The following is a 25,454-nucleotide window of genomic DNA, read 5'->3' on the forward strand; positions in this document are numbered from 1 at the left end:
AGTGGATGTTAGTAATCTTCTGGTTTAAAGGGGTTGTCGGAGAATAAGAAAAAAAAAAAGCTTGGTGGCCGGTCCTGCACTACCATGTAGAAAGGCAGAAGATGTGCTGTTGCCTATGGATTTGGACTTATTTTGCATTTTGTCTTGCACTAGTCTGAATGCTGCCTTATTTTATTACTGGCTTTAGTTCCACCACACCTGCCGATTTTGTTCTAGTTTGCAGCTACTTGTGATGGACAGATGCTTTCATTGTGTATGGCCCTATGTAAAGTGTTATTTTTTGCAGTACTTGCTGCCATTTTAATTTATATCATTTTGGGACCTATATGACTATTTGAAAATTTTTTATTCAAATATTTATGGATGGAAAACTGTAAAAAAGTGGTGATTCTGACTTTTTGTTTTCATTACCTCCGAGAATAATGAGGCACATTTACTTACCTGGTCCATTCGCGATCCAGTGGCGCGTTCTGTGTGGAGGATTCGGGTTCTGCCGGGATTCACTAAGGTAGTGCGCTCAATGTACACCAGGTGTTGCTGCTGCGCTGAATGCACTGAAGTTCACCAAGCCAGGCTGGGTGCAGGTAAGCGACACATTTTTTTTAAAAATACGACGGTTTCTCTGAATCCGACGGGTTTTTCCGGCGGCCACGCCCCCGATTTCCGTTGCGTGGATGCCGGCACCGATGCGCCACAATCCGATCACGTACACCAAAATCCCAGGGCAATTCAGGGAAAATCGGCGCAAAACGGTAAAATTAGGGTAAAACGTAGTAAAAACACGATTTGGGCCCTTAGTAAATGACCCCCAATGTTTCTATATTTTGATAGAATGGTCATTGTTGGATGTGGCAACATCAACATATTTAAGATTTTCACTGCTTATTTTTAGATGTGTTCTAGAATAGTCATTCTTCCCCTGACTCCTCAGCACTTCCCATCCAGCTGCCTGATGTAATCTCACTGCAGCAGATACATTTTCAGCACACAGTGGGAGGGGAAAGTGCTCTTGCACACTTTAACAGCCTGTGAAGCAATAGGATGGGGGGGGGTTCTGGTATTAATCCCTTCAGACTCCTTAGCATAATTTTAAAAGTTGATTTTAGAAGAAAGAACGCCATGGATAACACATATAAGAACCACAGTCAAAATTACCACAGTCACCGTGCCTGGATCCATGAGTGAGTGCCCCTGGTTTATCATAATGGATTTTGATAATAGATTTCCTTGAAATATACTTTTAACTTATATCTTTTGGAACCTTCAATTCTGAAGGCTAGATCTATGAGTTTCTACCCTCCCATTACTTCTTTTTATCATTATGGGCTTTTTTTACAGATCAATTGCCACTAGATAAAAATCCTTAGAGCATCCGGGAAAGTTTCAGTGCCCCCCCTCTTCCATAGCACATCGCTGACTTTGATTATGGCCTTAGATCTTTTAGAATCTTATTCACCATTTTATCTTATCATTTTTGAAGCTTATTTAGTTTATTGCCTTCTTGCCTTTATCTGTTGGTTTATACTATGTTTTAAGATTATACATTATTTATACATATTTTTGGTAACAATATTATGCAAATCATATTTAATCCTTCCATTAATGTTCCTCTACACATTTTGATTTTCTGCAACCTAATGTGTATCCTATATGACATATTCTTGGCTCACTTTATTTTTTATTTGCAAATAACATTAATTTTCTATACATACAGTTCTGTATTAGCATATTATTATATTTATTATTTTACTATGCCTTAGTTTACTTTATCGTATTACTGTTGTTCTATTAAAAAAATGCATTATAATTGGAAGACTTTTTACCTTGTACTCTATACTTGATACCTTCAACTTTCCTCCTATTGAAAATCCTTTATATATTGCTATAAACAGTAATAAATGAAACCACTTATTTGCTGGTGTTTGCATCACTTTAAATTGAAAAAATCAGGAGCAAACATCAAAGGCACACAGTTTATGTCATGTTGGAAAAAAGCAGATGAGGTGGGCCAAGTGTTTTTATATGCAGTCAACTTCTCTGTCTTATTGACGTGCTTGTCAATGCCGTCTGAGCTCTCTTGATGTGATAGTGTCCCTCTAGCGCTGTAGAATCTGATGGCTATAGACCGTACTGGAAGAAGACAGGTTATTGTACACTCTGCATGAATAAAATTGCTCTTTACCATTCCACTCACACCACCTAATCCTCTCTCTCATGAAGCACCACGTTTCCTTGTTTAATTCAGTCTTGGAGGCTATAAAGCAGACCGTATTCCGTCAGGGATCATGGCTGTTCGTTTTTGTTTTGTGTTTTATTTATAATACTGCATGTAATTTTCCTAGAAGTCCCCAAGATGGGAAAAGATGATGCTTAAGTTGAAAGGGATCAAAGAAAAGGCAGCTTCACGCCAGAGCTGACAGCTGTTACTCCAGTCTGACAGGGGAGGAGAGGAGAGAACAAGGCAATGAGACGGGAGGAGAAGATGTATGGAAAGGGCATTTGTAATGAAAGATTCGCCCAGGTGATAAATTATCTGTAGTGGTCTTAGAGTATTCATTTTCTCACCTGAGCTTGTGACAGCGACGTGCGTAGAATTGATTTGCCATGCTCCAGAACACAAATAACCAAATGCCTGTCCCTTATTCTCACCCTAATCCCCCAGAGGAGACAGTGGTAGAACGTTAGCATAAACAAGCGCCAGAAGAGTTTGGGCTCAGAGCCGGCACTTGCAGGAAGGACTTGTGAACTTGTTGGCACTTTGCTTTGCAAGCAGAAACAACTTCTCTTGGACCAGCTTCAAGCAGTATTTCTGCTTTGGAGGTAGCAAGTTTTTTTGTAATCAAACTTAAGTTCTCGTGAGTGTCTCTGCTGTTAACATTCTAAAATGTACCAGATTTTTCTTAAGAATTCTGATCTTTTCTACTTAACTTGCAGCTCTGAATAATTAAAAGGTGATGCTTGTGACAGATTCACAATTAATTATCTAGGAAGCCAACATACTACATATACCACATCTCATGGTAAACCATATTTTCAGTGCTGTTCATTTCTCCTTTAGATGTTCAATGACAACAAGAATAACACTGAATGCTAGTTATATGTTACACACTTACGTATATATGGTGGGGAAACAGCATGTATGCTACTGGACAACAAAAAGGTGGCACAGAGAAAGATCACAGTGACTCAGCGGTTAGCACGACAACCTTGCAGCGCTGTGATCCTGGGTTAAAGTCCAATCCAGGTCAACACTTGCAAAGAGTTTGTATGTTCTCTCCATGTTTTTCCTCCTACATTTCAAAACATACGGGTAGGTTGATTAGATTGTGAGCCCCATGGGGACAGACTGATTTGGCAAGCTCTGTGTAGCACTGCGGAATATGTTGACGCTAAATAAAGAATTTATAATTATCTTTTTTTTTTTTTTTGATAAAGTTAAAGCTCCCTTTTTAAAATCCACTGCAGTAAGCAGAGTTGAAGGTGTTGATGGCTTTCCCCTCTGGTCTATTCTTGGACAATCCACAGTTCTACTGCTTGTTCAGACAGGTGCATTATACCAAAATACAATAATCTCCAACCCACTAAAACCAGTTGATATAAGAACAACATAAATTGAGCAGATTGATACAGAATTTTGAGGGGGGGGATTCAAAACAAGGCTCAGTTCACACTATCATTCTGATTTTCGTTTCTAGCTTCCACTTAAAAAAGTAAGAAACTGAAATTGAATAGGTTATAAATCCCATTGAAGTCAATGCAATTTTTAATGTCATCCATTGTCATCTGTTACAGACAGTCATACACTTTTTGGACCGAAAAAAATTGTTTGACATACTTTTTTCCGTTAAATAACCCTGAACGGATGTTGCCTAACTGACCATAACCGATGATATTATGTTATCTTTTACATTAAAGTCAGTGGGGACAGATAGTAAGTGTCAGTTTTTACAGTTTTTCTTTAGATGAAGAAATCAATAGACAGAAATAGTGACTACTCCTGATGAAGCTAACAGCAAAACGCGCCTCGAGGGTGATCTGTGGATGACCTTCTTGAAAACAGCTAGTCCCCTTTCTTGTTTCCTTTGCCTAACCAGTAACTGTTATTGTAGCTGCTAAGATACATAAAAATAATAGATATATGACTTGTTGAGATAAATCACCTTAAAGGGACAGGGCAATAATAATGATAGGGACTACTGCAATAGATATATCACAGTAAATCAGCATAAGGGTTCATTCACACAGCCATCTGCAGGAACGGACATGCGACCGCAAATCAGCAGCCGTTTATGTCCCCATAGACGGCAATGGCGGCACGGCGGCGGTACAGTGCCGAACACCAGGAAGGGATTGAACATGCTCTATCTTTTCCCTGTTGTGCAGCCGTGCGCTGCTGTTTCCTATGGAGGGAGGAAGGGCCACCTCCTCTCCAGCACAGGGTGGTTTGACCACACGGTGGGCATACCGCGTGTGAATGCACCCTAAGAAAAAACATCTTAAAATATATGTAAACAAATATCCTGGCTATTCATGTTTTCCTTTGTTTTTATCTTTTGGGTCTTAAAAAACCCTCTATATTTCTATGTACAGGCAGTCCCCGGGTTACGTACAAGATAGGTTCTGTACGTTTGTTCTTAAGTTGGATTTATATGTAATTCAGAAGTGTATATCTTATAATTGTAACTCGAGACAAATCTTTTTTGGTCTTGTGACAATTGGATTTTAAAAATGTTGGGTTGTCATAAGAACCAGGATTAACAATAAAGCTTCTTTACAGACACCTTTAATAACTGTGTTAGCTCTTTATTGTAGCCTAGGACTAAAGTACAGTAAATTACCAAATACCAGACATCCGTTTGTAACTAGGGGTCATCATCGGGTGTTCTTAAGTAGGGGACTGTCTGTACTTATATTGTATAATTATTTTTCCCTTTTAAAAAAAATAGAGCATCCAATAAAAATTGTTTTTTATGACAAAAAACTTCATCTAATAAATTTAGAATTTGGTCAAAGAACTTTTTGGTATATTTTTTGGTATGGTCTCGGCACGTTGTCACACGTTGTGTGAAATGGTGGAAAAAAGGATGAAGAAATAGTTATAGACAGACAGACAAATAGATTTGAGGGATGGATGGATAGATAGATATATAAATATAGAAGCAATCGATCAATATTTTGACAACTATGAAGGATAGATATATTTGAGGGATAGATAGATTGACAGATAGATTTGAGGGATGGGTAGATAGATATACTGATATAGGAGCAATAGATTCCTGTCTTTAAAATGAAAGGAAAGTGTTTTCACTGTTAACGGACACTTATTTGTTTTGTTCAGTTGTATTACCATTTATTTACCATCCGTTATCTTTTTGTAACAGAAATAAATAAATGGAAATCCTGGTGGTAGTGTGAAATTAGCCTAACATGTGACATTTATTATTAATTCCTACTTTTCCTGGGCTATCGCATTAAGGGGCAGTCCGACTGATGGATAATTACTTGTTGCTGCTTACTTACATAATGAAGACGGTCAAACATTAAAAACACTGCCCTAAGGACATTGGAAAATAATGAATTACAAGTTATACTTGGTGGGGCTGCTTTATCGGCATGACCATATCCATGTTACTTCCTTATATTTTCCTCCTGGATAAGTTTCTTCTGCTCTATACATGTCCTTTGTGCACTTTTTGTACTTGAAAGTGGAATCCATTTTTAAAACCTTGCTTCATCCTATCGACCCCTCTGTATGGAAACAGAGAAGTAACATTGCATAAAGAGAATACAGAGATGTTATGAGCACAGTAGCATGAACTGTTGCACTCTTGGGTCAGATAGCTTTTCAAGATAGTAATTAATAAGAATTATTATGATTATTCTTAAGATGATGACCGCCCAAATTACTGCTCTGAGAATCTTCCCACTGAAGGTGTTTTTTATTTGCCATTTAATAACACTATGCCGTATGGGTTTTAATTACAAGTGGAAACCTGACGTGCAGAAAATTCATTCATATACAGTTTAGTTATATTCATTCATTATAAGTCATCAAACATTTAGGAGAAAGAATGTAGGCTTTAAATTTGCTTTTAGAAATATTTCAGAGGTCAATACAATAGTACTGCTTTGAAATGCTGTTTGAGTGTAAATAGCACAATATACAAGTAAAGTCTCAAAAAATACTTACACGGCGGCCACGAAAACTTGAACAATACAATGGGGGATAGGATAATTTTTTATCAACTTTTCTCATTCAAATAAAAATGTGACCTTAGAAGAACATTTCAGTTTATAGAAGTGAAGTAAGAGGAATTTCTATATATAGTTTTTCATACACTTGTAACATTCTTTGCAACAGCGTGTATAAAAAAAATAATTTACAAGTTTTGTGGGCAGGATCATAGTTTGTGTAGGATAATATTTGGCACATGTAAGAATCTCTAGAATTTTCTCTGATTATATATACTCTGGTTATATACAGTTATGTATAGTAAGGTAACTATTGGCTAACATTCTTTTTCCCCCCTAGAAGTAAAGAGGGCTGGACGCTGCTGTTCCAGCCATTTAACCTGCATCTTGTCACAGAATTGTAAGAAAAAGGAAGGGTTGGCAGGATAAAAGATATTTATCGACAATATAGGAACAATAGGAAGGAAATGGGTTGTTAATGGTGGATTGCAGGACTCCGTATTTGTCAAGTACTAGACAGTCTCTTCATGACCATCATCTGATTATATAAGTGAAGAAGTCTATTACTTTCATTTGGTCCATCCATGCAATTGCTTCTCCTTGAATGCATAATACATTACGCTGTTACATTTCTTTGTCTCTTGAGTCTCTTAGGAGCAGTGGATGTCATAAATTAGGGTCTTCATTTCACTATAATTTTACAATTGCAATAATTGAAGTGTTTCATTAAAAATATATTTTAAGATGGAAAATTAGTTCACCCGATATGACTACAACTATAAATTAGTAAGCACACTACCTTGTCTCTATCTATGCATTGTAAGTATGCTGTAAGTATCTAACTTCTCATTATGCCCCATTTATAACAAACTGATAGTGTAGAAGCAAAGAGATGAGGGTGAAATGTTATTAATATGTAATACCTAGGTTTCATGTATTGATAGTCAGAGGTAGTGGTCGATCTGCATGCTGGTACTCAGCCTCAAACTCAACTGTAATGTGTCAGTGGATTCCATTGGGCAACAGGTGCAGATCCATATAAAAGTATGCAGTTGCTCACAGAATGGCATAGTGGCTATATATATATATATATATATATATATGTATATGTGTGTGTGAATATATATATATATATATATATATATATATATATACACACACATGTACGGAGCATGCTAGATGCTGCACCATTCTGAAACTACACTCATAACTAAACCTTGGAGAGTGTTGTTCTTGCTGTGGTTTACGTTTTGTCCTTCACAGAAATCCAGAGGCTTTTTTAACACCTTTTTATGAAATTGCACTAAGGGTTGTTACCTGTGGCAAGGATGATACGATTAATCAAAACCCCAATTTTAATATTTTCAAGTATGTAAGTTAGAATAAAAGAAGAGTTAAAATAAAAGTAAGAATATAAGGAATAGAAATGTGTGACCTACAATTCAAAATTGTCCTTATACATACTGTATATTACCTGCCATTTTTAGACCTCAAAGCAAATTTTAACATCAAACATTGGGGCTTCTAAAGTAATAAATAATCACTGCAATTTTTCAAGGAACAAAAATATCCAACAACCTTTCCACACAAAAGTAACTGTGTCTAACACTTGCCACCTGTAAGACTATGATTTCAGGCTTTGACATTTTTATTTAGTGCTATTTCTTTGGAGTTCTGCTGTAAATGATATCTTAATAGGTTTTGTGACTATACATTATTGCAAATTTTGAGCCCAGAACAAATATGAAATGTATGAAATTACAAATACTTTGCAACTCTTCTGAAAAGCGTAACAAAGTATTTGAAATATCTTGAAAAACGTGGAGGCTCTTATCTCTAAATGAAAGAGACTTGGAATAGGGGTGAAAATTCCTGGGAGAGGACAATAAAGCATCTACTGTGGCATATCATAAAGTCATTCACATAATGGGCCACATTTCTGAATGTGTTTGCTCCAGATTTCTCTCTGACTTTGCACTGAAAAGAATGTGCAAACTGCTTGCATATGTATTCATAAAGAGTCTGCACCAGTTTTGTGTCGCGGCTACACCGTAATTCTGAACCTAAAGGGGTGTCCCGGTGCAGAGTCGGACCATGCACCACATTTATTACTGCAACTCGACAGAATTGTGTTGCACACTATATGTTAGAGATGCACCAAATAAAATGGTGCACCATATTAATGAAGACCATGCGCCAATTTTATTAATCTGGCGCATTATGCAAATTCCACAGGCAAACTGCACATAGCGGCAGCACATCTCAGAATACTGGTTAGGCAGTGGTTTACAAATGCTGGACTATTTGATATTATTAGATAAAATCTACACATTTTTATGAAGAATGATGAATACATGGGTTGCGCCTGTGCAACAATAACACTGCAACTGGTAAATAGCACTTTGATCCAACAAAAATCTATTCTAGTAAATGATCACAAGAAAAGAAATATGTTAAAACGCATATACTTCACTGATATGAATACATTATACAGTACATGTTCTATACAGCGTATAGATCATATACATCATATTGGATGTATAGTGCTCAATTTGTATTAGGGTCCATAAGGTTTAAAATCCACATCTACTTTTTCATCACAAGACAATGGGGGGAATTTATCACCATGTTTTCTGATTTCTTTGTTTCGACTTAGAAAAAAGGTCTCAAAAAATATCACAAGGAACCATGTTGATAAAAAATGAATGAGTGAAGAATGAATTACATGATATTGACTTATAAACCTGTTTTTCTCTTTATTTGAATATTCAGAATGAATGATTAATGTTTTAAATCTCTGTAACTGTAACATTTCTAAACTTCAGTCGTTTCTTTCTTTTTATAGGGCCCATGTCATAGGATGAACACTGCTTGTCCCCTCTTACTATCTGTGATATCGTCTCTTGTCTTGTGCTCTTGGGGCTCTAGCCCCACACCGAGCACATGCTCGGCTTTGGCCTCTGGAGTTCTCTACGGAGCATTCTCTCTTAAGGACCTTTTTCCTGTTTTTTCCCCTGGCTGCTCCTGGACCCTGGAGAACCCAGACCCAACAAAATACACATTGTACATTAAGTTTACACACGAGGAGCAAGTGTGTTCTCATTTATCCCCCATGGTGCAACCTTTGGATCATTACCTTCCCAACCACACTTGTAACCGTCCTGAGGAAGGAGCAGAAAAAGCTAGTGAACTTTGCATCTCTGGATCGCCTTTTACTTTCTCCCACTTTGACAAAAATTTTCTTCGGATCTGTTTGTCTGAACAACCCCTGTCTATTCAGCTACTCCCTGACTCCATCCTGAGTTTCCGCTTTGTGGAGGTTCTTTTGGTTAACCATGATAACTCTAGCCTATTTGCCTGTGGAGTACTGTGCCGATGGTTCGAGGAGTGCTTGCGGGCTAAAGACTGGGGTGTACTTTGTGGATTGACCCAGACTGGCTGCACTTGCCCTGAAACTGCAGCCCGTGGAAAGAACGACACAGTTTCCAATTCCATAGTTCCTGCAGGACATGATAGTGACTGCTGTGTTACACAGTTACTCCCTGGAAGCAACAATGAGGAATATCCCCGCCCGATACCATATGGTAGGTCAATTTATGTGATGCATGAAATAATGTTATCACCATGTATTAATACACATAATTGGATAAATGAAATGCAGACTTGACAAACAACTTGAGTTTGTAACAACTAGACAGATGAGGATGAAGAAGGTAACAAATGAAACAGTAATCTATCAGACAAGAAACTATGGATTTTTCCAAGTTATTCCCTTTTCACCGGAAAGGGATGAGTTATAGATTGCTATGTGCTCCTGTGTCCTTTACTGAGTCTCTTGTTCCCCTGTCTGATTGAAGCACATAGATCCACTTTGCTGAAGCTCTCTTCATCTCTATAGGAATGTTGGCTTGCATTACTCTGCATGGTACTTCACCATCTCTTGCCTATTGAAATAAATCAAACAGCAGCATGCCCATGCCACAACTCATCCATCTAGAGAGGGCATTTCACATAGAACCCCTTGTGATTTTGTAAGTGGCAATGGTCAGACCTTCCCAATCTATAACTGTGGATAAATATCAATGTAGGAAAATGTGTATAAAAGCAGTTATCATGCAAATCACTGTACATTAGTCTAGGCTTTCAGACATTTGTCGTGAAATTGTCAGTCATACAGTATACAGTGTGTCCTAAATGTAGGTATACAAATCATTTGGTCGACTATAGTGCAATTTATTTAATACAGGTAGAAGAAAAGCTGGTTGGATGAATTTTGCAGTATTTCATGTAACTATTGATATAGATAATATGCTCAATATGTCCGTTGTACTGAGAGATTATAATATTAACTTATGAATACAGACACAGAAGCTAAAATGTAGGAAGATGAATGATCCTAGTTCTGTGCATTGTGGGAGAGACAAGTATAATAATTATAGCCAAGCATCAAAGCTGTTGTTGTTGTTTTGAGATAAAATACCTTACCTTTCAGTGTTTGCCACATTATTCCGCTGTGTGACCATAATGATGATTAAAATTACTTATCATAAAGAAAAAAGGCTTCATTCATTTTATATAAGATCCATAAAACCAATAATTTTATATACACACATTTTTATATTTTGCCCTGATTGTAACGGATGTGGCAATATCCAATATATATATATATATTTTTAACATTTCTTTACTTTATTATTGTATGGTTTTCCTATTTTTTATTACTTTCCTTTTATTTAAGAATAATGTAACTTTTGTTATGAAGTTTTTTTTTTACTATTCCCTTGTGGGGACTAGTAAACATGTGACAATGTGTAAGGCACCTGTACATTTGCCATTTAACCAGAGTTGTCTTTGACATTAGGCACTAGAGGTGTGTGAACAGAGTAATAGTCTATATGAGGGCTTATGGGGGTCACAGTATATAGATGTGAAGACACAAATTGTAAGTCTAAAGAAGTGAGGTAACAGGGGTGTATCTTATATATAACTGACAGCAAGGAGTCATGGGTTATAGCAGTGATGGCAAACCTTTTGGAGACAGAGTGCCCAAAACTACAACCAATACACATTTACATGTCACAAAGTGCCAACATGATAATTTAAGTACTAACTTATTGATCCCTGCTGTATCACAGGTTTCAATCGTACTGGTGTCCTGATTTCACCAATACAATAGAAAGATAATGGAGAAATTTGGATTTTGGATTTCTTGAAGAGAAAAAATCAATGTACCCAGAGCAGGAGCTCCATCGATAACCCATATCTATCCAGCCCTTCCCGCTGCTCCTGTAGTCCTGGCAGCCAAGGATATTGGATATTGCCAACTCTCTGTTGGCATGAAGCCCAGGGTGCCCACAGAAAGGGCTCTGAGTGCCACTTCTGGCACCAGTGCCATAGGTTCGCCACCACTGGGTTATAGGATTAAATGCAGGATCTGAATAAGGCCCCTTCCACACTTGCGTTGCAGATCACGTCAGAGTTTGATCAGGGTGCGATCAGGGTTTGGTCAGTGAAAAACTGACATTTTGCATCAGAGTTCAATCAGTTTTCAGTCAGAGTTTGTTCAGTGTCTCAGTTTTTCATGCGCATTTTCAATACAATTTCAATGCAATTTCAATGCGTTTTTCACGCGCTGATAATGCGTGTGAAAAGGACTCAGGACTGAGCTCTATCTTTTCTATGGCAATTGATGCGTGAAAAACGCATTGCACTTGCATGTCTCTCGGAGTGTGATAGGGATACCCTATAATTCTATTTATAGTAAGATATTCTTAGTCAGCATTTAAGACACATTGGGTAACAGACCTTCAAACTTACACAGGAATCAAAGGTGTCTTTGCATAAAGTGTATTATAAAACAGTGCAAACACTAGGTTATAAACTTAACCATAAAAAGTGTCTGGCAATCCAACCTGTGGCACCATAAGGGGGGTGGATATTTAAGAATGACTAAATATTCCTGATGCAATGTGTAACAACACACTGAAAAGTAAACTAACGTCTTTCAGGGATGATTAGTTTGGTAAATACCATTGTTAAGACTACATGTGGTATATGCCTATTCTAATGTGTATAAAAGACAACTATCTGTTCAAATAAACTGTGCATTTTGTTCAGACTAACTCCGAGTCTGTGCTAATTGCATATGGCCTGGAGCTCTGCGAAATATTTAATAATTCGGCTTCCGTCGAATATACTCATTGCACTGGTCGACTTGAGACCAGACCCCACAATTGCAATGCATTTTTGACGCATCTCCATAGACTTGTATGGTGCATTTTTCATGCGCGTGACGTGCAAAAGAAGGGCATGCAGAGATTTAAACGTGTGCTAAAAAAAGCACCTGTGTGCTGAAAAAAAAATGCAAGTCTGAATAGACCCATTGATTACAATGGGTCAGAGTGCAATGAAAGTTCTGCGTGTCAAAAGCATGCGCAGAAAACGCGCGTGAAAAACGCAAGCGTGAAAGGGGCCTTAGACAACGATAGGTCCTGGGCTTTATAAAAGTTAAAAATTTAAAACATTCAACGGCTCACCTCCAATACAGAGGACGCCGCGCATTGGGAGAATGTCTGGTCCTCAACAAGTGTAGTAGATCGAAGAATGCAAGTCACTCCAGCACTCTGATGTAGTCTTATCCAAACTTTATTCATAGATTGTGGGGGTCAAGTTTGAATGGTGATACCTTGTATATGAAATTTAATTGTGAAATTCCTAGGAATCTATGAATAAAGTTTGGATAAGATGACATCAGAGTGCCAAAGTGACTTGCATTCTTCGATCTTTATAAAAGTTGTGGGCCCCCACCTGTCTCAACCAATCAGTGTATACACAGTAACAGAAAAGTACATAGCTTACCACATAGGTAAAGCACAAGAACCAAGCAACAAGCAATCCAAATACATCATGTGAACATGGCTCAGGGTATGGATCAGGATTTAAGGAGGTTAAGCGGATTCCAGGCTTACCTGCATGTTTTCAGCCTAAATAGATGGCAGATTCTGGGTGAATTTTGACACAGATTTTTGCTAGAAAATCAGGCACAGCCCCCATATGTATAACATTCCTCCTTAACCTACAATGCACAACCCCATGTATCACACTATAGTAATTGACGGAGTCATATATGGAAAGATACTGACCCCTGCAGATTGTGTCAGCAGGAGGCTGTAGCAGTAACTGTATTGGTAGATGAAATACAGAGTGAAGTACAAAGCCGTTCCTCTCTCCTCCTTCACTACAGCCATCTTGCAAATGACTCAGAACAGTAGAGGCAGCATAAAGACCCAATTCTGCCACCTACTGGCCAGTATAATTATTTCTCCACTAGACTTCCTCTCACATTGCAGTGGTGGTTGATGATGAAAGTTTGGGTGGCTGTGGGCCCCCTGAGAACCTTGGTCGGCCCCCCATACAGCCCTAATGGGGGAGTCACCATTGATTAGGAGTAGGGTGTTATCTATGAGATAATAATTGATGAATTTCACTAATAGTTTACTCTAACATGTTACTATGATAGGACCGAAGATAGCGGCATCTGTGACAGTCCCCGTCTAGACTTTAAACTTATTTCAGGCAAAATATGACCCATTTCTGATCATTTTCACATGTTAGATTTCACATAAAAGAAGGAATTCTAGAAAGGGCATTTCATACCCTACCTGTGGGGGCTACAAAATCTGGTGACATCACTCTATTCCTATTACAAAAAAAGTCCCTTTTTGCAACCACACAAGGAAGTTTTGCAATACAAACCACATTGGTAATGAATGTATATTTGTTTAAAATCTTTTCAATATGATGTACTACCCCAACCATACACATCATATGGCCAGATACAGAGCTGTTTATTTAACAAAGGTACAAGAGCAGCTGGTGGGATGAACGTTCATGTAGCTGTTTCTAAAAGAAAATATGCTCAATACGTCTATTGTACTGAGAGAGTGTAATATTAAATTATCAATACAGAAGCTAAAATGTAAGAAGATGAATGTGCCTAGTTTGTGTATTGTGAGAGAGACAGGTATGATAATTATAGCCAAGCATCAAAGCTGCTGTTTCTGTTCCTAGATAAAATGTCCAACCGTTCAATGATTGTCGCATCAGTTGGCTTTTGTGACCGTAATAATTTTATTTTGGCTTATATTTTTGGGTGCATGCTATTTTGTTGATATCCCTTATCTCTGGCAACCAAAATTGTTCTCCTTGCTCTCTAGTTCACCAACCCCATATCTTCCCTGTGCATATTGTAGAAATTATATTGTCTTTGGTGTTTCCTTTTGTGGCTTAATTGTTGTACAGCTGCAAGTAAGGTATGGATTTATACACAAAATCTAAAATGGCAAAAAATGATGTTCCATCCCCAGAGCGGTCGATAGTTAAATTTCATTTGCCTATAAGATGACTATTTGCTTCTAAAATTTCATCATACCATATTCTTTATCTTATAAAGTGGACAGTAATGTATATAGCCAAATAAGTTGTCTCACAGTTCAACAGAAAGGGTTACTTAAAGAGGACCTGTCACCCCGAAAATGACCCCCAAAAAATGTGCCCTTCCATAATCCTCACCCCAGCCCCTTTCTCTTCAGACAGTTTTTAAAAAAATGTATTTGTGGTAAATTGATTTAAAGCGATCCGACTTCTTACTAAATAAGAGGTCGGATTCTCCTATCTTGTGTACGGCAGTCGGCCTTATTCATTAGGGGGCCGGCCGATACACCCCCATCACGGCCCCTGTCTGCGGGGGCCTGTAGGAGAAGCCGGCAGCATCGCATGTATTGCATAATCGCTGCCGGATCTCTGAGATGCGGCCGCGACGCACTGACAGCGGCTGCGGCCGCAGACTTTCTCCTATACATTGCCGGCCAGCTGCGCCGCACAGCAGCTGCGGCAGCGCCAGGCTTACATACATTGGCAAATCACGGAGAGCTGGCAACGATTACACAATACATGTGATACTGCCGGCTTCTCCTACAGGTCCCCGCAGACAGGGGGCATGGAGGGGTGTGTCTGCCGGCCCCCTAATGAATAAGGCCGACTGCCGGACACAAGTAAGAAGTAAGTTATTTAGTAAGTTTACCCCAAATACATTTTTTTAAAAACTGTCTGGGGAGAAAGGGGCTGGGGTGAGGATTAGGGCGGGGGGGGGGGTATCATTTTGTGGGGGTCATTTTCAGGGTGACAGGTCCTCTTTAACAAAAATTATATTATTTGCAAGTGTGTTTACATAAGACACTACCATAAGATAGAAGTGAGCGGTCAAGATAGATGGAGTTCCCTAAATACTGAATGCGTTTAGGTACTGTACTTCAGAACCCAGCACTTTTTGGTACTCACGGATACACAGATCTAGATTTGATGACTAGATCTAGAAGCTCCTTATTCTTTGACTATGATTTTCTTCAACCATCTGTTGAGCTTATGGCACTTCTCATAATTTATGTTGATCAGTACATACATACATTATCAAACATTTTTTTTACGGCTAGGAAAAACCCTTCCATTCTATATTAGATGAAAAACTCCTTCAACATGCAGTCCATATCATAAAAATTCAAGTAAAATACTGATCATGTAAAAAAATGTAAAACAATATTTTATTAATTTCATCATAAAAACATAACAAATATAAATATATTCCAAAATTCCAGTATTAGAAAACATCAAAGGCCTGTTCATCAGTGCGTGTGTATGATAAATTGCTTGCATGCATAATATTGCAATCTTGGGTCACACCTAATAGTAGAAATCAATCAATATGCTACCCCTCCTCTATCTTACACAAAAGTCACCTGACCCATAAACACTTGATAATAACAAAGTAATAGAACAGTGTCTTACCCATAATTGCATGAGAGTCAGAACAATAACAACGTTTTGCTGTTAATGCTTCTTCACGGATGTCCTCTTTGGCTTGCCAACTGTTATCTTCACCCACCTAGCTATGTCATTACGGCCGTACTCCATGGCACCTATGCACCTGGTTCAAACAATGGAAGAGGCCTGCCCCACTTCTGCTTCTGGGCATACCCAGATCCCAGATGTGTCATCGAGAGATCGGCAAAGCATAGCGTATTAATAAGACCACGTACTGTTGCCATCAAACTATGTACTAATTCTTCTCAAGAGTGTGTCAGGTTTGCAGGAGAGAATGCTCGTACATCTGCGCTGCGTCTCCGCACAGACTCCACCTCTCATCCGCTAACAGCTGTCTCTGGTGCGCTCCGGGCAGTGGCTGTTAAGACCTTGCACTCTTTAGGGGTTGTGTTCTGGACTGCTGGGAGTTGTGGTACCTCTGCATGGTATCTGCGATTGTTGTTCTGGCCCTTAAGAGGTTTGTTCCCAGAAGTTGTCCAGCTCCAATCTGGTTCTGGAGGTGGGGTTCTGGCTGCATAAATTGACTGTTGGTTTGACTTGCTCTGTGTTCTGAATTGTTGTGCTCTCGGCTAGTTTTTGAAGTTGACCTTTTTGCTTACTGATCTTGCTCTTGACGTACCCTCTCGGTGTGACTCCAGCTAGTTTACTACTCTTTTGTGTTTTATGCTTGTTAGTTTGTTCATGTTGTTCCCTTCCTGCACTTAACTAGTATATTCTTTAAGTAGTCCCCCCTTGGTTTAGCGTGGGGGGGCTGTAGGAAGGTACAGAGGTTGGGGCATGCTCAGGGCACACTATCCCCTGTCTTCTGTGTTACTCAACCCTAACAGAGTGTATCTTGACTATTTTTACAATTTGTGTTAATCCTGGCTCTCAGGTTTCAGAAATTGTTAATGTTTCGTGTTAAATGCTGAAGATTTGCAATTGATATTGAGGTTATAGAGTAACATAAAAGCCTGTTGCCTCCATTTGAATCTTGGATTTGACAAGTTTCCTTTATCTAGATAGAGTAGTACAGAAGAGTGTCCTTGAAAAGCCATTCTACCCTTGACGTACACAAAATACATATGTCTATTGTATATTAAAATCCAGTATGACGCTTGTATAGCTGAATGACACAATCAGATACAGTTTCTGGTTATAGCCAGCTTGATCCGATGTGTAAACTACTGGCTGAGGCAATGCAAGTTAAGGGTTACAGTGCGATCGTCTCTGCACACAGAAATAGATTAACTTGCCTGTATAATAAGGTCTAGGAAATGAAATGAAGGTTAATCACATCAGCCATTATTGAGTGAGTACAAATAACATGTCATTTATATTAACACTTTTTAATCTCAAAAAATACAATTTCTACAGGAATGATGAATATGGCACCTTCTCTAATCACATTGTGCTGAAATATAACAACAGGTTATCTGAAGGGGATATCATCTTGTGTGCCATATAATTCAAGGCATAAAGACAGTCCTAGCAAGCAACGGAGTGATCCGGTTTCTCATATGCTTCCTCTAATTCATTATTTCAGTGTATTCATTACCTTTTTCAAGATTTAGGTTTGTGTTCTTTATAGCAAATTATCTCTGTAATCTTCTATAAAGATGTTATCTATTAAGAACTCAAAGCAAACCAGGAGACAGAGATATTTGCCTTTGTAATAAGGTCTTCTTTAAGAACAGACATCAGATAAAGGTGGCATTACTTTATTTTTAGAATGTCCATCTGCTCAGCCTGACAGTACAGTGACATCTTAATGGGATAAATATCTTGTGGAATCAAAGAATAATCATAACCTCTAAAAAAGCCTAAAATGGAGTTGGTGACCAGTTGGCATGTACGACTCCATTTTCACGTATGATAAAATTATGAAATTACTGTCAACAGCCACAATGGTACACTCCCACTTTTGTTCAGGTTCCTCTTCTCGTGCTGTTATTATTTTATAGAGCTGGATAAGATAATATGTTGATCAGTGTGGGCCCAACCACTGGCACACATGGAGGTCCCATTCACACATCTCCATCAAGTGGTCCTTTAATGGACATGCTCAGTTTAAAAGATGGTTGAACAAGGGAGGATATTGTTTGGATATACAGATACAATAGAGCACAGATAGTGTGACAAGGCCACTTTACATGGAAAAAGAACTGGCCCACAACAATTACTATTGGTATTTTTTTCAGAACGCTTTTACTAAAAGCAGACACCTGTATCGAACAGTTGTTGGAACGGTCACTAATAATAAATAATTGCTGTATGGCCATGTAGTGGGCCCCAAGGCACTGGAGGAAAATCATGTGCACTTTTACATTTTCATGTATCGTAAAAAAAGGCTTCATTTACAATAAATCGGTTATCTGAATTAGTTATCTGATCATATGTTATCATTTGTTAGACTTGTAAGAATGATCCAATATATGACTGACAATAGTTATACATGTGCTGTATTCATGTATACTCTCCTAATCCATCCTCACCATGATCAAAAGACTGTTACATACATGTCATTTTTAAGAAATTTTCTCCGCTGTCAAAATGCAAAAATAATATTTGTTTTTGTTTCACCAAAATTAATAAAGAGCCATCACTCTAAAAAAGATGTCTTAGTGTCTCAGCAATGGGCAATATTGGCAATATTTATCATTCCACATAAGCTGACTTCCTATTAGCAGCGTTTGGTGAGTCTTGAGATGCTAGAGGTGTCCCTAACCCCCTCCAGGACTCACCACACACCTCTGGCAGGGAGTCAAGTAAACTGAAATAAATTTTTATAAAGTAGTGAAATGATTCAGAACCCTGACAAAGGCATTCTAAAATCAGCATATCATAAGCTATTTGAACCAGTCATCAAAGTTATAGGGGTGTTCCAAGAATAAACCCAAATCCAAATGGGTAATTAAAATAAAAGCTAATATGTAATTAGTTGTAATTTAAAAATTTGCTCCCATTACCAGAAAAAAGTTGTGGACATATAGGGGCAGACTTACTTACCCGGTCCTGTCGCGATCCCACAGTGCATTGTCCGTCGAGGATTTGGGTCCGCCGCAATTCACTAAGATCGTGCGCCAAATACCCGGGGCAATTCTGCGCAAAATGGAAATAATCGCAAAACCTGATGAAAGTGCGCCTTTCGGACCCTTAGTAAATGTGCCCCATTGTAATGGAGAATTAAAATGCTACTGGCTCCAGTCCATTTGTCACTTTGGAGGGGCACAGGACAGAAGATGGACGCTAGTCACATGTCCAAATCACATGTCCTGCACCTGCCTCGCAAGTCATGTGATCATCACTATGTTTGACTGTAGTCAGTTGGTTGCAGTGTTGTAGTGAGACATCATCTCAGTGAGGTAATGTGCAGTGATGGCAGTTACACACATTATAACAGAGCAGGACAGACTGTTACATCATCACTGGGAGCAGAGCATAAGGGGGAGGAGCTGTCACTGAGAACTATCAGACGTTCATATTCCCAGAATATCCCTTTAAATTCGCTTTAATGAGCACCTGACCTTTGCTAGCTTTCTATACTGTAACTGGCTCATGTCTGCCAACAGTTTATCTCAATACTTCCAGGACTCTATAATTTCCATGCATTAATTCTGACATATTTTCCATACCTCTGACTATTCCTAACTGTGGTGTTGAAATCCCCTTAAAATAGGTGATTATTAAGCCACTTCTAATATTTGTGCAGATGTTTGTCTTTATCCTTTGTCTCCCATTAAAAATTCATTTGTGATTGCAGACATTTTAGTTCATCTTACTATACAACCACTGAACTGTAATACAAGCAAAGATCACTGGCTGTGAATATGCTAATGCGTCTCTTAGTTACAGGGTCCACCTATGAGATCTGATACCTCCCCCTGGTTGGTCACATCTACTGTGTGAGTGACTTGTAGCTTTCTATTCGTAGATGTCCGATTGTAAATTTAAGAGTGGGTATCTGCAGTTCTGTGAATCAACCATTCACAATCCACATATAATATTAAAGGGGAGATTCTCCTGTTTAATATGACACCAGTTGTGTTCCTAAGTGCCGTGGTTCAAGATATACAGGCTTTGAAATCTGTTCCCCTCCAGCCTGTCAGCTGAAGGTAGAGTATAGAAGAAGCTTTAGGAAAGAATTAGCTTACAGTTAGTAGAATTGTAGAAGTACATACATCCTCTGCATTTGTAGCTGAACTTGGGGAAAGGGTAATAGAATGATGCTGTTCATATCTATAACATATTTTGGTAAATGTTTATGAATTTATTCACATTTGGAGTCATATTTTATAAAGAAAAAAAAATGCCATTAAAAATAGTATCCTATTAAGTTTCACATGTCATGAAAAAAGTAGTAATTGTTTTGATATGTTAAGCCTTTCCAAAGATATCATCATTTAAAGAACAGCAGAAATGAACAGCAAAAATTGACCTAGACATTCGGGCATCAATGACCATCAATCACAAAGGGGTTAAAGAATTTCTTAGGATAAGTTTTGCTATCTTTAGCCTCCTGTCTTTCATTTTGTATTTTGGCTGATTTTTATTTCCTTCTTACATATTTTGGTAAGTGTTTTGTATTCATTGAAGACCCTTCAGATTTATATTTTTGAATGCCCTACTGACCACAATTTACAGTACAGACCAAAAGTTTGGACACACCTGTTCATTCAAAGAGTTTTCTGTATTTTCATGACTATAAAAATTGTAGATTGACACGGAAGGCATCAAAACTATGAATTAACACATGTGGAATAATATACATAACAAAAAAGTGTGAAAACACTGAAAATATGTCTTATATTCTAGGTTCTTCAATGTAGCCACCTTTTGCTGTGATCAATGCTTTGCACACTCTTGACATTTTCTTGATGAGCTTCAAGAGTTAGCTCATCTAATAGTTCTACTAGACTGTTAGAATTTGTATTATGGCTAGAAAAAAGCAGCTAAGTAAAGAAAAATGAGTGGCCATCGTTACTTTAAGAAATGAAGGTCAGTCCGAAAATTTGGGAAAACTTTGAAAGTGTTTGGGCTAAAGAACACCAGGAACGGACATTAGAACAGTGGGAATCTGTGCTTTGGTTTGATGAGTTCAAATATGAGATCTTTATTTCCAACCATCTTTGCTTAAAAGCATGAAAAGGTGAATGTTTGGACTTTACATGCCTGGTTCCCGCATGGTGTGGGGGTGCTTTGTTGGTGACACTATTGGGAATTTATTTAAAATTGAAGGTATACTGAACTAGCATGGTTACCATAGCATCTTGGAGTGGCAGGCTATTCCATCCGGTTTGCGTTTAGTTGGACCATCATTTATTTTTCAACAGGACAGTAAGCTAAGTATCTCTGGCAACTCCTTCATGACTGTTGAAAGACCATTACAGGTGACTACCTCTTGAAGCTCATCAAGAGAATGCCAAGAGTATGCAAAGCAGTAAACAAAGGTGGCTACTTTGAAGAACCTAGAATATAAGGCATATTTTCGGTTGTTCCACACTTTTTGGTTAAGTATATAACTCCACATGTGTTAATTCATAGTTTTGATGCCTTCATTGTAAACTTACAATTTTATAGTCATGAAAATACAGAAAAATCTTTGAATGAGAAGATGTGTCCAAACTTTTGGTCTGCTCTGTATATTTGTGAAATTAAAGTCTCCCATGACCACTACTTTCCCCTTACGTGCAGCCTGCTCCATCTATTTATATAGGTAACCCTATATTTCTACAATGATATTTGCGGGGGGGGGGGGCAAAAGATTATGCCAAAAATAAATTTCTCAAAGCTCACCTGGCTCTGAATCTTAACCCACAAAGTTTCAGCCTACTCACACTCTTCATTGACAACTTTCTCATTCACAATCACTTTTAAGTCTCTTCTAAAATATAGACATACACTACCTCCTCTACTATTTGCCCTGTTTTCCCGAAAGAGTGTAAAACTTTGAAGGCTAACACCCCAATCATGTGATGCATCTCGTCATGTCACCACAACGCCAACTGCATCTAATTGTTCAGGTTTTTCCAGGGCCTCAAGCTCAACCGTTTTGCCTGCGATACTTTCTGACATTTGTGAAAATATACTTTCATTTTCCACATTCATCTTTATAAAATCGATTTACATTATTATTACATATATCCTCAATATTGGTTTGTAAATTGTGGATCTAGCTATCCTCTGCCTTACCTATTCACCGCCCACTTCGCCACCCACCAAAATAGACTGTCCCCTCTCTGACCTGTTTATACCTTTAATTTCTTCCTTGTTCTCCTCCCCCAATCCTAGTTTAAATACTTCATCACATACTTTACCTGCAATAGTCATCTCTCCCCGCACAGCAGACCCCTGTCCATTTAGGTACAAGTTATCTGTAGAAAACAGCTTGAACCCCAATGAAAAGTGATAACACTGCAGAAAACTAGACAACTTTGAAAGGAGACTTAGGCACAAAAAATATTCACAAATGAGCAAAAGTGCCAGGAAAGTCGCAAAAATTAAAGAAAAGGCAAACCAAATGTTTTATACATGTGCCCCTATGTCTATGGGACTGACAGAAAAAGTAGAGTGCTAAACACATTTAATTCTTATTCTAAGCTACAAGAACCTTCTTTAGTATGTAAATAGCATCTTGTAAACCTTCATTGGACCAGCATGAAATAATTTATTAGCCCGATAAGTTACTAACATGACTGTAGGCAGTTTAATAATTACACATATATTTTGATTTTACAGACATTTATTCACATAGATTTTAACTACTTGTAGAAAAGTATACGGATGTGCAGATGAGGGGGAAACTTTCACATGCCCTATTACACAAAATGTCACTACCTACTGTAAGTTACTAAAAATGTAAGTTAAATTGCTACCTGAGTTAATTGTTAATTAATAGTTCCGTTCTACCTAAAAAAATAAATATTAAGTCCAGAAAAAACTAGAGGTTTCCCTGGCAAATGACCAATGTCAACTTTTATTGTATCAGTGAATGCTAAACTATATAAGTTCAATATTATTGGTTACTGTGAGCAATACCATCATTATTTTTTAAAAATCAAATAAATATGGAGCACAAAGATGGATAAAGATGGCTCTGTGAAAAAACATACATGAATAGTTATCCCGATTGTAGCGTCAATCTTATTCTTCATCTTTAAATTATTTTAAAAGCATGAGAGGCAGGGGGGGAAGATTATGAAGCTAGTGACCAGCCTTTTTTGGCTCAAGATGTCCAGGCACTTTGTGCTATTTTTATTTTTTACCCTCAACTCTGAAAAGCCATACCTTTTTCATTTTTATTCTTAACAGGTTGAGTTTTTTTATATGATGACATTGGGGCTTCTTAAAATTTATAGATGAACTTTGCACCAGGTCAGTAATTTTTTTTTCTTTAAATTTGCATGATGAAAACAAAAGTTTTCATTTCAACACGATTTCATACCTTTTTTGTGTGGGGGGAAGTTGTAGTTCTAAATGGTAGAATTTTATTTTATGTTTTTTCTCCACTGTGTTCAATTTCTTTTTACATTTTTTAATAACTTTTAGCATGGGGACTAAATTTTGTGACAAAGGTCAAGTTGTAATGGACTTGGTAATGCCCAGTATGTTTACTGTTACATGGGCATTATGATTTACCCTGGAATTCCAATGTTGAGGTGCATAAAACAATGCCTTTTACTTCCCAATCCACATTTGCCACCAAAATTAGGATGTGAAAAGGAAGTGCATTGGAGTCAAGCATTTAAGATGTGGATCTATTTTCTTTAAAATTTTGGCACAAATAAAAAAAGCAACTAATTGGAGGGATAAACTTACACTAGACAACCTAAAGTGGTAGATAAAAATATCCTTTTATAAAATTGTGACACAATTCATAGCAATATTGGATTGTAATTATGCTACATCATATACAGCTCAAAGAATGGAAAATAACAAGTTATCTCTTCATACAATGGAGGAAATTGATTAGTGTTATAATAACATTTTAAATCTAGTGTTTGCTGCCATATTTCACAAGCAGAGGAACTGAAGCCTGATATACGCTAGTCTTAAGAAATCTCTTCCAATATATTGATTCAGCTATGTGTAAGCCTTACATGAAATAGAGAAAGCATAGATTAATTTTCGTATACACATTATGCATGAATTCTAAGGTCAGAACAAGTGGCTTATGTAGAAGCGGAGGTCATAGTCTTCCATCCAGCTGTATTTATCTAACATGATGTTGGGTACCTAAAATGGGCACCACACATCAGTCTGCTATACCGGTCTCTTCTGGTCTAATGCTTGTGGAATCTGGTCAGAAATTTCCGACAGATTAATTGTGAAGTGAAACATTGTTTTCATGGCATGGGGCTACTATAATTGGTGGCATGTTGTGCAGCTCGGGGCTCAGCGCCGATCATAGCTGCTTCTCCTCAGCATTTCTTTTTTTCGTTTTTTCCCTCTTTCCTTTTTATTGCACTTGAGTGTTCAGCCGAGGAGCTTAATGTCTTCATGGGAAATTTCAGCGAATAAATCTGAAATCCATTTCCGCTGTGCACAGTAGATCAGCTCAAGTGTTTGTTACTCTTATTTAATTTGCGCTCTGCTGTCTCCCTTCTATGCAGCCGGCTCTTTCCTTTCCTTTCATTTACAGTGTGATCACTCACTGTTTTTTCCATTTCATGCACACGTTTTTATTATGCCACCCTCTTATCATTACAGTCTCCCCACTATTCTTTAACTTATTTCCATGTAACAGAAATTGCTTATTTCAGGTGACATGTGGTGTCTGCTTTGTATTCTCACTAGTTAGTGGATTACTTTCAGACCCATGCAGGACACACTCCCTGCTGGCATTAATACACATCCGTCGCTCTCTACCTATGGATCTCATTTCAGACGAAGGTAATTTTCCTAGAGTCAGTGGCAGCTAGATAAGTTTCTGCTACAGAAATGTAAAGGAGATGGAGGTCGCAAACCTTTGCTGAAAATATGCAGCTTCCATTTAAAATGGACTACAAGATAAAAGCTACATAGGTCTTCTCATTTTCACTGGCTCCAAAGAACGAGCAGGACTCAGCATGAGCAGGTAACCAGATCTATCTCTGAACCCGGACCAGAAATGCAGTAATTCTTCCATGGACGTGGCAAGATGATAAAACGCAAGACCGAGCAAGTACAGCAGCTGCAGCAATAACTTCAGGCTTTATAAAAGCAACAGGCTCCCCTCCCCTCCCAGCTGACACTTCGCCTCGACTGACGTTATTAATAACATTTTATTAGCTACCTGCAGAGTCCTGAGCCTTGCAGTGGGAATGGAGAGCGAGCGAATCCTCGTGCTTTTCAGTATCAGTTGTAATAGGATGTGCTGCAATCGAAAACCACTGCTGCCATTCAAGCCCGAAGCAGTAAAAGAT

The 25,454-nt window shown here is 38.1% G+C and overlaps 1 protein-coding gene across 9 annotated transcripts in view; it reads left to right on the plus strand.

Moving 5' to 3' along the window:
• Nucleotides 1-25,454, plus strand: part of ADGRB2 (adhesion G protein-coupled receptor B2) — a 300,446-nt gene that overhangs the window by 135,425 nt on the left and 139,567 nt on the right. For all 9 annotated transcript variants that reach the window (XM_072136618.1, XM_072136615.1, XM_072136617.1 and 6 more), the window contains one exon: nt 9,038-9,776. In XM_072136618.1, coding sequence (XP_071992719.1) covers nt 9,053-9,776 — 724 coding nt within the window. In that variant the 5' untranslated portion in view covers nt 9,038-9,052. The remainder of the gene's footprint in view (nt 1-9,037; nt 9,777-25,454) is intronic.

This window comes from Engystomops pustulosus, chromosome 2 (genome assembly GCF_040894005.1).
Source record: "Engystomops pustulosus chromosome 2, aEngPut4.maternal, whole genome shotgun sequence".
In the NCBI taxonomy this organism is placed as follows: Eukaryota; Metazoa; Chordata; class Amphibia; order Anura; family Leptodactylidae; genus Engystomops; species Engystomops pustulosus.